Source organism: Nerophis lumbriciformis, linkage group LG01 (genome assembly GCF_033978685.3).
Source record: "Nerophis lumbriciformis linkage group LG01, RoL_Nlum_v2.1, whole genome shotgun sequence".
Lineage (NCBI taxonomy): Eukaryota > Metazoa > Chordata > Actinopteri > Syngnathiformes > Syngnathidae > Nerophis > Nerophis lumbriciformis.
This window is the reverse complement of record NC_084548.2, coordinates 10,598,213-10,610,318: the sequence shown is the minus strand read 5'-3', so window position 1 is coordinate 10,610,318 and position 12,106 is coordinate 10,598,213. Positions and strand designations below refer to the sequence as shown.

Here is a 12,106-nt window from a genome sequence, read left to right as displayed (position 1 = left end):
AAACCGACGAAAACGACACGACAGCCAGCGACACGGGAGAAAGCGAGGACGAATTCGGCGATCGCCTTCTAACCAACGATTGGTATGTGTTTGTTTGGCATTAAAGGAAACTAACAACTATGAACTAGGTTTACAGCATATGAAATACATTTGGAAACAACATGCACTTTGAGAGTGCAGACAGTCCAATTTTCATCAATTAATATATTCTGTAGACATACCCTCATCCGCGCTCTTTTCCTGAAAGCTGATTTGTCCAGTTTTGGAATTGATGTTAGCAGGCCAGGGAAGCTAGGGTCGATAGGGGTTTAGCTCGCTTGTCTGCGAACAAACTGGGAACAAACTGCCGCCATTGTTTGCTGTGCTACCGAACCGAGGTCCTTTGTCCCTGAATTGCTCACACACTCCGGCAGATTCAATGGGGGTCTGGCGGCAGATTTCTTTGACTTTATCGTTGGAAATGCATCTGCATTGAGTGTCGCAGGATATCCACACATTCTTGCCATCTCTGTCGTAGCATAGCTTTCGTCGGTAAAGTGTGCGGAACAAACGTCCAATTTCTTGCCACTTTCGCATCTTTGGGCCACTGGTGCAGCTTGAATCCGTCCCTGTTCGTGTTGTTACACCCTCCGACAACACACCGACGAGGCTTTATGTCTCCAAGGTACGGAAAACAGTCGAAAAAACGGAAAATAACAGAGCGGATTTCTTCCCGATGTGACGCCACGTTGTGACGTCATCGCTCCGAGAGCGAATATTAAAAAGGCGTTTAATTCGCCAAAATTCACCCATTTAGAGTTCGGAAATCGGTTAAAAAAATATAAGGTCTTTTTTCTGCAACATCAAGGTATATATTGACGCTTACATAGGTCTGGTGATAATGTTCCCCTTTAAGGACAAACTTGCAATAATAAATGATAAATAATGATAAATGGGTTGTACTTGTATAGCGCTTTTCTACCTTCAAGGTACTCAAAGCGCTTTGACACTACTTCCACATTTACCCAATAAATAATAAACATATGTTTAATGTACCCTAAGATTTTTTGTTAAAATAAAGCCAATAAAGCAATTTTTTATGGTTCCCCTTATTTATAAAAGTACCAAAAAGTATCGAAATACATTTTGGTACCAGTATTAAAATATTGGTATCGGGACAACACTACTTGAAACCAAACTTCACAAGGTACTTTTTTTAACTTCTCAGGAATAATACATAATTTTGCTTTATAGCCATTTACGAAAAAATGCAGTCTTCCTTATTATATTGTTGTCTTGAGGTATCTACAGTAAATGCAGCCTTTGATGCCAAAGTTTGCTATTGGATGGTAACCAAAAAAAAAAAAAGAGGTTTGTTTGTATATTTAACTTTTTCCACTATGAAAAGGGCACGTGAACACTACATTGTTAACAACTTGGAACCTGTGACTCCAGCGTTCCTTTATCACCTCGAGAAACACATCGAGAAAGTGTGAACACGTTTTTCATGGCAGGGAAAAGCTTATTTCACTCTTATCGTAGTTAACACTCAAAACACATACTGCGCAGGAACACATGCTGGATTTGGGACACACTTACAAACTTACATCAGCAGTAAAAGAAAGTGAATAAATATGGGATGACACGCAGGCTTACCTGAGCTCAGGATCATCACTTTGGATGGTGACAGTCTGAGGCGAGTTGAAAGGGTTTTTCAGGACAAATTCCATGTACTCTGCAGAGCCCAGGCTGGCAAATATTTGATGCGGGGTAGTGATGGCGTGGCAGAGCATGTTGCTGATACCCTCTGCCTTGTTGAGGTCTTCGTAGGACACGGTCACGTAAGGTTGTCTGGTCAACGTGAGTCTTTTAGTCCGATCCTAAGACCAAACGGTACATCCGAAAAGCTGAAGATGATCATATTATGCGACAATACATCAAACATTTCTTGGTACCAGTATAATTTTTGTTAAATATTTGTATTTAGATCTGCCTTGGATCGTCAAATATACTGTACAGTGGAACCAAAATTTACAAACCACAGACTGAAAAAAAATATGTCTCAATGTACAGGCCTTGTCTCAGTGTACCAACATTTCATTCTGCCTCATTGTGTGCCTTGCAACCAAGCTGTTTTGTGCCCGGCAGCACATCCATTGTGGGTAGGCTGATCAATCTCTGGTGCTTATTCAGTCAGCAAAGCAGTGCTGTTGTTAGCTAATGTGCTAATTACTATATTGTGTGCTTTTTAATTATTTTTCAAAGAGATTTCCGATAAATGCTTTAAAATGTAATATCGGAAATTATCGGAATCGGTTGTTTTTATTATCGGTATCGTTTATTTATTTATTTTTATTTTTTGTTTTGTTTTTTTAATTAAATCAACATAAAAAACACAAGATACACTTACAATTAGTGCACCAACCCAAAGAAACTCCCTCCACTCATTCACACAAAAGGGTTGTTTCTTTCTGATATTAATATTATGGTTCCTACATTATATATCAATATATAACAATACAGTCTGCAAGGGATACAGTCCTTAAGCACACATGGTTGTGCATGCTGCTGGTCCACTAATAGTACTCACCTTTAACAGTTAATTTTACTCATTTTCATTAATTACTAGTTTCTATGTAACTGTTTTTATAAATGTGTCTCCTCAGTTCCCAAACGTTTACTGAGTGTTGTTAAAAGGAAAGGCCATGTAACACAGTGGTGAACATGCCCTTTCCCAACTACTTTGGCACGTGTTGCAGCCATGAAATTCTCAGTTAATTATTATTTGCAAAAAAAAAAAAAAGTTTGAACATCAAATATCTTGTCTTTGTAGCATATTCAACTGAATATGGGTTGGAAATGATTTGCAAATCATTGTATTCCGTTTATATTTACATCTAACACAATTTCCCAACTCATATGGAAACGGGGTTTGTACAATGTAAATAGTCAGGAAAATAAAGAAAATGCATTGAATGAGAAGGTGTGTCCAAACTTGTGGCCTGTATATATATATATATATATATATATATATATATATATAGACCATATTTAATGTTCTATGCTTCAGCTGAATTTCTCATTCACGGTGGTTGTTTTTCTTTTATTTGCAGTGGGCGTTGCATTAAAGACGCATGCTTGTATTTAACAGCAAACATCCGAGCTATCAGCTTATATATTGCAGCATCCAAACTGGGCAACATGGAAGACAAAAAAAGGGTCTTATCCATATTGAGTAGTATTTATATAAGCTCACAGACAGGCACGCATGTAAACTATAACAGCAATTTGGGATGTTGAAAATGTACTCAATACCTCATAACTAGTAATTAGGCCGTGCATTGCAGTGGAAATGTAAAGATTTGTCACACGTCTGGCACAAAGATTATAAGAAAAAAAATAAAGCTGGCCAAAACTAATCATGGCTACTTTCCTGCAGAAGTGATAGCCAAGTTAAAGCGTGAAGCAATGCAAAAAGGTGTCGTTAATATTTCACGTGGAACTGGCTGTAAGGAATGTGTGAAACGGAAGAAAAAAATGTCGACCCTAACAGAGGATGTGTCATGTGCAAAATGCCTGACACAGGGACACGGTGTCGCCAAGATGACATTTAGCTTGTGCACCTGTGGGTGAAGGAACAAGATGTACCTACAGGCACAGGGACAATTAACACCTTCTTGTATAGCCACTAAAGCAGGGGAGCATGAAGGCACCGCCACCGTGAATATAGTAAAAATGGGCTGCTTAGCATGTCTTCATAAATCCTCCCTTGTGAGCGTTATAGAGCCAGGGGAAGGATTGAGGGACGGTGTTTAACTACACTTAGCTTAAAATGTGACCTCACCATTGACTTAGTCGTTTTGAAACCTTCCTTTTTGCCCTCCTTCTGGTGCACGGCGGCCATGCACTCTAACTTGCGGCGTCCGCTGTCGGGCTCCGCCCCAGAAAAGATGCCGTCGGTGTTGATTCTGCCTCTGCGGACCTGCAGTCTCTGGGCCTGGGCAGTGTTCCTCACTATGGAGCGGAGACAAGACACGAGCACAAAATTTACTTACAGAACAGTAAGAATTCTAATCGCTTTGGTGCCATATGCTCTAAAAATACTCCAAATGTCAAAGGGCTTTTGGAGCACACACACAAAAAAAAAAGCAACCGATTGTGAACAGGACCCAACAGAACCACTGGAACTGATACATGTGGGCCAATGCCCACTTCATGGCATTACATTGCCACTCTCCTCAAGTCCATCCCTTCTTTTCAAGCCATGCACCTACTGCAGCATTAAGTGTCCAAGTGTCCTTGTGTGGTGTTCGGGTCTGTGGGACCCGTTTTAATTTTTTATTAAAAGACAAATGATACAATTAATTAATTTTTCAAACTGATACTCACTGACTTTGGCTCATTTTCTGTGAAGAACATATATCAGAATACATATTTAATGACCACACACCATAATTGGAAATTGATGTTCTGTGTACCACACACACACACACACACACACACACACACACACACACACACACACACACACACACACACACACACACACACACACACACACACACACAGCAGGCATAGACAGGAGGAGGACAGACTGTAGGTACACAGAACATCAGAGGGTCAAATGTGCGAGAAAATGAGAGCAGACAGTGTTGACAAACAATGTTGCAACCTTGTGTGGGAACCGCAGGTGCAGAAACACAAAAGAAGAATCCCTGTGGGATGCAGAAACTGGCAGAGAAATTTTCCGTGCAACATTCATATTGTTGTTACTCAGCCAGCGTTTGTGGGTCTGATGGACCCGTTGCATTTTGTGGCTTTTAATGCCTCCCAATCAAACACGTTTATGTTAAAATACTGAACAGATGTTTATTGGGATAAGGTAAACATCTGTTCAGTATTTTAACATAAAACTGTAAGATTGTGAGGCATTAAAAGCCACAAAATGCAAAGGGTCCATCAGACCCACAAACGCTGGCTGAGTAACAACAATATGAACATTACACAAGGGTTAAATACACTCGGGATCATAGGCGCTGATCCCGTGGGTGCTTTGGGGTCCGAGCACCCACGTGGAATTGATGGCAACTTTCAATCGTTATAAGAATTTTTAAAAAGAATCTAACTTGTTGTTAATTTTGTGGCGAGTTTAGTTCATACTTGCCAACCATCCCGGATTTTCCGGGAGACTCCCGAAAATCTCCCGAAATTCAGGCGAACTCAGGTCCATGCGGACCTGAGTCCGCTAACCCACAATATAAATAGCGTACCTGCCCAATCACGCCATAACTGTAGAATGATCGAGGGCGAGTTATTGGTTTCTTATGTGGGTTTATTGTTCGGCAGTTTCATTAACGTCCTCCCAGCGCGGTAACAACACACAACAACAGCAGTCACGTTTTTGTCTACCGTAAAGCAGTTCGTCTGCCATAAACAGCAATGTTGTGACACTCTTAAACAGGACAATACTGCCATCTAGTGCATTTGATGAAAGCACTTTTGTGCGTGCCACACAGCATAGCATCATCAGAGAGGGTGTTCAGCATGGTTCGAAAAATAGTGACAGAGAATAGAACAAGGATGGACAATTCAACCCTGAACTCAACAATGAGCAGATGAGTGTTATGTGTGTATATATGTGTAACTAAATGAACACTGAAATTCAAGTATTTATTTTATATATATATATATATATATATATATATATATATATATAATAAAATAGTTTCATATAATTTCACTTTACAGGAGTAGGAAGAAGTAAAGCTTGTTTAATCCTACCCCTTTTCCACTTCATAGAAATATATACATCATTTACTGACCTTTTTATAATAAAATATCTGTGAATTAGTATATACAACAGTTTTGTAATATGTAATTAATTAATTCAGTCATTATTAATATACTGAGATGAAGAATATCTTATTTTCAATAAGGTTGAAAGTATTTCTCATAGTTCTTCTTCTTTGTACTTTGTAAGCTCTATTAATTTGAACAACCTCTTAAACTGGATCATATCAGTACAATGTTTAACTTCTTTACTTAATCCATTCCATCATTTAATTCCACATCATTTTAGCTGTTTGCAATTTTACCAAATCATCGAACTTTAATATTTTTGACTCAATAAATAAAGTGTTTGTATGTTCTCTATATCCAACATTATGTATCAGTCTGATTAATCTTTTTTGTAACACGGTTAACGAATGTAGCGCACATTTGTAGTTATTTCCCCACATTTCTGCACAATAACTCAACTATGGTAATACTACAGTAGCGAGCAGTAGAGAATGTGAAGTGATTTGTTAAACCAAATATTGTGTTTTTTTTCATATACAACAACCTATCTGGACTCGATAAGAGAATCGATAAGGAATCGGTTCGATAATAGGCTTGAACTCGATAATTTCTTATCAAACATCATCCCTATAGGGGACTGCTGAAATAATTTCCAGTTTACTTGATGCATTTTTAGCCTCAATACGCTGAACTCTATCAACAGCCATTAAAAAAACCCCGGAATGGTTAAGGTCAAAACACAGTAATCATTTCAAAAAGTGAGGCTCAGAAGACGGGTTACTGTAATGCATTTCTCCCAGTTTCATTTGTGCCAATTGGTTTACGTTTCTGAACATGACGCAATGAGCAGGAAAGTGAGCAATTATTGGCAACATTCATATGAAGGCTCTGCAAATGATTGCACTCCCAAATTATGAGCTCAACTGGCAACAATCTAGTCAAACAGGAGCTAAAATTCAAACTACCAATTTGTTTCCCATCCTTACTCCCGAAATGTGAACTGTATTGACTTTTAATTATCATTTATTGTTGGTGTGTTTAAAGGGGAACATTTATCACCAGACCTATGTAAGCGTCAATATATACCTTGATGTTGCAGAAAAAAGACCATATATTTTTTCAACCGATTTCCGAACTCTAAATGGGTGAATTTTGGCGAATTAAACGCCTTTCTATTATTCGCTCTCGGAGCGATGACGTCACAACGTGACGTCACATCGGGAAGCAATCCGCCATTTTCTCAAACACATTACAAACACAGAGTCAAATCAGGTCTGTTATTTTCCGTTTTTTCGACTGTTTTCCGTACCTTGGAGACATCATGCCTCGTCGGTGTGTTGTCGGAGGGTGTAACAACACGAACAGGGACGGATTCAAGTTGCACCAGTGGCCCAAAGATGCGAAAGTGGCAAGAAATTGGACGTTTGTTCCGCCCACTTTACCGACGAAAGCTATGCTACGACAGAGATGGCAAGAATGTGTGGATATCCTGCGACACTCAAAGCAGATGCATTTCCAACGATAAAGTCAAAGAAATCTGCCGCCAGACCCCCATTGAATCTGCCGGAGTGTGTGAGCAATTCAGGGACAAAGGTCCTCGGTAGCACGGCAAGCAATGGCGGCAGTTTGTTCCCGCAGACGAGCGAGCTAAACCCCCTGGATGTCTTGGCTCACACCGTCCCTTATGCCACCGAAGATGATCAAGAGAAGAATATCGACCCTAGCTTCCCTGGCCTGCTGACATCAACTCCAAAACTGGACAGATCAGCTTTCAGGAAAAGAGAGCGGATGTGGGTATGTCTACAGAATATATTAAATGATGAAAATTGGGCTGTCTGCACTCTCAAAGTGCATGTTGTTGCCAAATGTATTTCATATGCTGTAAACCTAGTTCATAGTTGTTAGTTTCCTTTAATGCCAAACAAACACATACCAATCGTTGGTTAGAAGGCGATCGCCGAATTCGTCCTCGCTTTCTCCCGTGTCGCTGGCTGTCGTGTCGTTTTTGTCGGTTTCGCTTGCATACGGTTCAAACCGATATGGCTCAATAGCTTCAGTTTCTTCTTCAATTTCGTTTTCGCTACCTGCCTCCACACTACAACCATCCGTTTCAATACATGCGTAATCTGTTGAATCGCTTAAGCCGCTGAAATCCGAGTCTGAATCCGAGCTAATGTCGCTATAGCTTGCTGTTCTTTCCGCCATGTTTGTTTGTGTTGGCATCACTATGTGACGTCACAGGAAAATGGACGGGTGTATATAACTTTGAAGCTTTTTTTTAGGGATATTGCATGATGGGTAAAATTTTGAAAAAAACTTTGAAAAATAGAATAAGCCACTGAGAACTGATTTTTAATGGTTTTAACCCTTCTGAAATTGTGATAATGTCCCCTTTAAGAACGAAAAAGGAAGTGAACAAGTGTGTTAGAAAATAATTCCAGGCAGGAAACGGGTAGGATTAAATGAGCTCTGATTCTTCCTTCTCCTTTTCGGACTTGGAATGTGAAACTGTAAACATGGTCGAAAAATCACTATGTTGTTATTTCTTTTATTATTATTTTTTAACAGTCATTTTCGTTTTGTTTTGCTTTCTTTTCTTCTTTTATAACATGTGCAAAATAAATATTTACAACACAAAAAATGTTCATGTTGTCTGGCATACCATATTTTCACTAAAGTTACATACCGTAATTTCCGGACTATAAACCGCTACTTTTTTCCTATGCTTTGAACCCAGCAGGTGATTTATGGATTTTTCCGGGTTCACAAGCATAAATAAATTTAGCCTCATCACGTCAGATCAGGCCAAGTTGGGGAGGAGACCCTGCCCCAAGTGGAGGAGTTCAAGTACCTAGGAGTCTTGCTCACGAGTGGGGGGGAAGAGTGGATCGTGAGATTGACAGGCGGATCGGTGCGGCGTCTTCAGTAATATGGACGCCGTATCGATCCGTTGTGGTGCATAAGGAGCTGAGCCGGAAGGCAAAGCTCTCAATTTACCGGTCGATCTACGTTCCCATCCTCACCTATGGTCATGAGCTTTGGGTTATGACCGAAAGGACAAGATCACGGGTACAAGCGGCCGAAATGAGTTTCCTCCGCCGGGTGGCGGGTCTCTCCCTTAGAGATAGGGTGAGAAGCTCTGCCATCCGGGAAGAGCTCAGAGTACAGCCGCTGCTCCTCCACATCGAGAGGAGCCAGATGAGTTGGTTCGGGCATCTGCCGACAGGCAGGAGGCCAAGGGGAAGACCCAGGACACGTTGGGAAAACTATGTCTCCCGGCTGGCCTGGGAACGCCAATGAAATTGTTCACAAATGCCATTTGCGTGTCACCCTCATCAAGACCAAAAAATGCATAAGACTTCGCCCCAAAGCCCAAAGCGATCAAACCGGCCGTCGAAAAAGTAAACCAAGCCGGCGCACTTTACAGAATCCACCAGCACTAACTGGTCCCAAAAGGCCGGACCGCCACGCTCCAAAAAAGAAGGCACAAGCCCAGAAGGCCTAACCCACCTATAGACAAAGAGGAAGGGAAATTGAGGCAGAGAAAACAACAGACGATACAACCCAGAGTCCCCTCAACTCCCACACCAAAGAAGACGTTATGCCTTACAGGCACTGTCTTTAGTCACCTTAGCGAAAAAACACAAGCGCCTGAGTATAAATATTTAAAGTTTCAATGTGTACACATGCGGCTAATAGACCTGTGCTGCCAAAATATGTATAAAATAACGTTGGTCCAAAATTTAATTGGGTGCGGCTTATATCTAGATCAGGGGTGCTCACACTTTTTCTGCAGGCGAGCTACTTTTCAATTGATCAAGTCGTGGGGATCTACCTCATTCATATATATCATTTATATTTACTTATTTATGAAATATATGTTTTTGTTAACAAGTTAAAGGTGTTTAATGAGAATGCAAGCATGTTTAACACATATAGTTAATATTGTTAAAAAATTAAAGGTGTTTAATGATAATACAAGTATGTTTAATACATATAGTTAATATTGTTAACAAGTTAAAGGTGTTTAAAGATAGTGCAAGCAAGTTTAACACATATAGTTAATATTGTTAAAAAATTAAAGGTGTTTAATGATAATACAAGTATGTTTAACACATATAGTTAATATTGTTAACAAGTTAAAGGTGTTTAAAGATAATGCAATCATGTTTAACACATATAGTTAATATTGTTAACAAGTTAAAGGTGTTTAATGATAATACAAGCATGTTTAACACATAGTTAATATTGTTAATAAATTAAAGGTGTTTAATGATAATACAAGAATGTTTAATACATATAGTTAATATTGTTAACAACTTAAAGGTGGTTAAAGATAATACAAGCATGTTTCACACATATAGTTAATATTGTTAATAAGTTAAAGGTGTTTAAAGATAATACAAGCATGTTTAACACATATAGTTAATATTGTTAACAAGTCAAAGGTGTTTGATGATAAAACAAGCATGTTTAACACATATAGTTAATATTGTTAACAAGTTAAAGGTGTTTAAAGATAATACAAGCATGTTTAACACATATAGTTAATATTGTTAATAAGTTAAAGGTGTTTAAAGATAATACAAGCATGTTTAACACATATAGATTCCTTTCTTTCATGAAGACAAGAATATAAGTTGGTGTATTACCTGATTGTGATGACTTGCATTGATTGGACAGTGGTGCTGATAACGTCCGCATTTTCGAATGGAGGAGAAAAAAAAATGCCTCCTTTCTGTCCAATACCACATGAAAGTGGTTGGTTTTTGGCATCTTATTTGTCCAGCTTCCGTACTCCTTTGTATACACTTTACAAGAAATACATTGTTGGCAAACTCCGTAGCTTGCTAGCTTGTGCACGCCAGCTTTCTGAGACTCTTATTTTGTTAGCGCAACTGTGCAACTGTGCAGTTGGTCTTTGGAGTTTTGACGACAGGTACGGCGCCAGAGTCTGTTGAAATAAAGTGTTTCTCGCCTTCCAGTTGGTAATTTTAATGAGCTGGCAGCAGCCAGCGTCATCTCAGAAGACCCTCGGGTGCCGTGAATGTCAATCAAGTGACGAAAGTGACGTCATAGTGAAGATTTATGATCGCTCATTTTTAGGACTATTTTTTTAATGCCTGGCTGGTGATCAACTGACACACCCTCCGAGATCGACCGGTAGCTCGCGATCGACGTAATGAGCACCCCTGATCTAGATGTACTCCAACTTCTGTGCCATGTCAGATCAGTCACTCATGGATTTCTGTGTGATTGTCCCGGCATAAAATTCCCAAATTCACAGGAGCTTTCTCAGAATGTTGCGGCAAAAGTTGCCAAGTTTTGAGGCTTATTTTCACAGTTACTGTAATGAACTATTATTGTACTATAACGTCTAGAGATGTCCGATAATATCGGCCGATAAATGCTTTAAAATGTAATATCGGAAATTATCGGTGCGACTTATACTCAGGAGCGACTTATGTGTGAAATTAATAACACATTACCGTAAAATATCAAATAATATTATTTAGCTCATTCACGTAAGAGACTAGACCAGGGGTCGGCAACCCAAAATGTTGAAAGAGCCATATTGGACCAAAAATACAAAAACAAATCTGTCTGGAGCCGCAAAAAAAATTAAAAGCCATATTACATACAGATAATGTGTCATGAGATATAAATTGAATTAAGAGGACTTAAAGGAAACTAAATGACCTCAAATATAGCTACAAATGAGGCATAATGATGCAATATGTACATATAGCTAGCCTAAATAGCATGTTAGCATCGATTAGCTTGCAGTCATGCTCTGACCAAATATGCCCGATTAGCCCTCCACACAAGTCAATAACATCAACAAAACTCACCTTTGTGCATTCATGCACAACGTTAAAAGTTTGGTGGACAAAATGAGACAGAAAAATAAGTGGCATAAAACACGTCCTAGAAAGTTATATATGTAAACAAACTACAGTGAGTTCAAGGACCGCCAAAATTAGTGGGACAAAACGGCGCTTGCCAAATACTCGAATCAGTGAAGCATGTTTAATATAAACAGTGTGCTTTATAACAATTGGGGAGGTTTGTGTCATGTTTGTCCTCCTACAGAAACCATATTAACACAAAAAATAAAAAATGTTCCCCTCATCTTTTTTCATAAAGAGTTCCTTAAGGCTCTGGATGCTGTGGGGCTGTCTTGGTTGACAAGACTCTGCAGCATCGTGTGGACATCGGGGGCGGTACCTCTGGATTGGCAGACCGGGGTGGTGGTTCCTCTCTTTAAGAAGGGGAACCGGAGGGTGTGTTCTAACTATCGTGGGATCACACTCCTCAGCCTTCCCGG

The 12,106-nt window shown here is 39.5% G+C and overlaps 1 protein-coding gene across 2 annotated transcripts in view; it reads right to left on the bottom strand.

Annotated features, from left to right (window-relative positions):
• Positions 1–12,106, bottom strand: part of nphp4 (nephronophthisis 4) — a 462,240-nt gene that overhangs the window by 61,577 nt on the left and 388,557 nt on the right. For both annotated transcript variants that reach the window (XM_061974673.1, XM_061974681.1), the window contains exons 19-20: positions 3,824–3,993; positions 1,636–1,859 (exon numbers count right to left, since the gene is read on the bottom strand). In XM_061974673.1, coding sequence (XP_061830657.1) covers positions 1,636–1,859; positions 3,824–3,993 — 394 coding nt within the window. The remainder of the gene's footprint in view (positions 1–1,635; positions 1,860–3,823; positions 3,994–12,106) is intronic.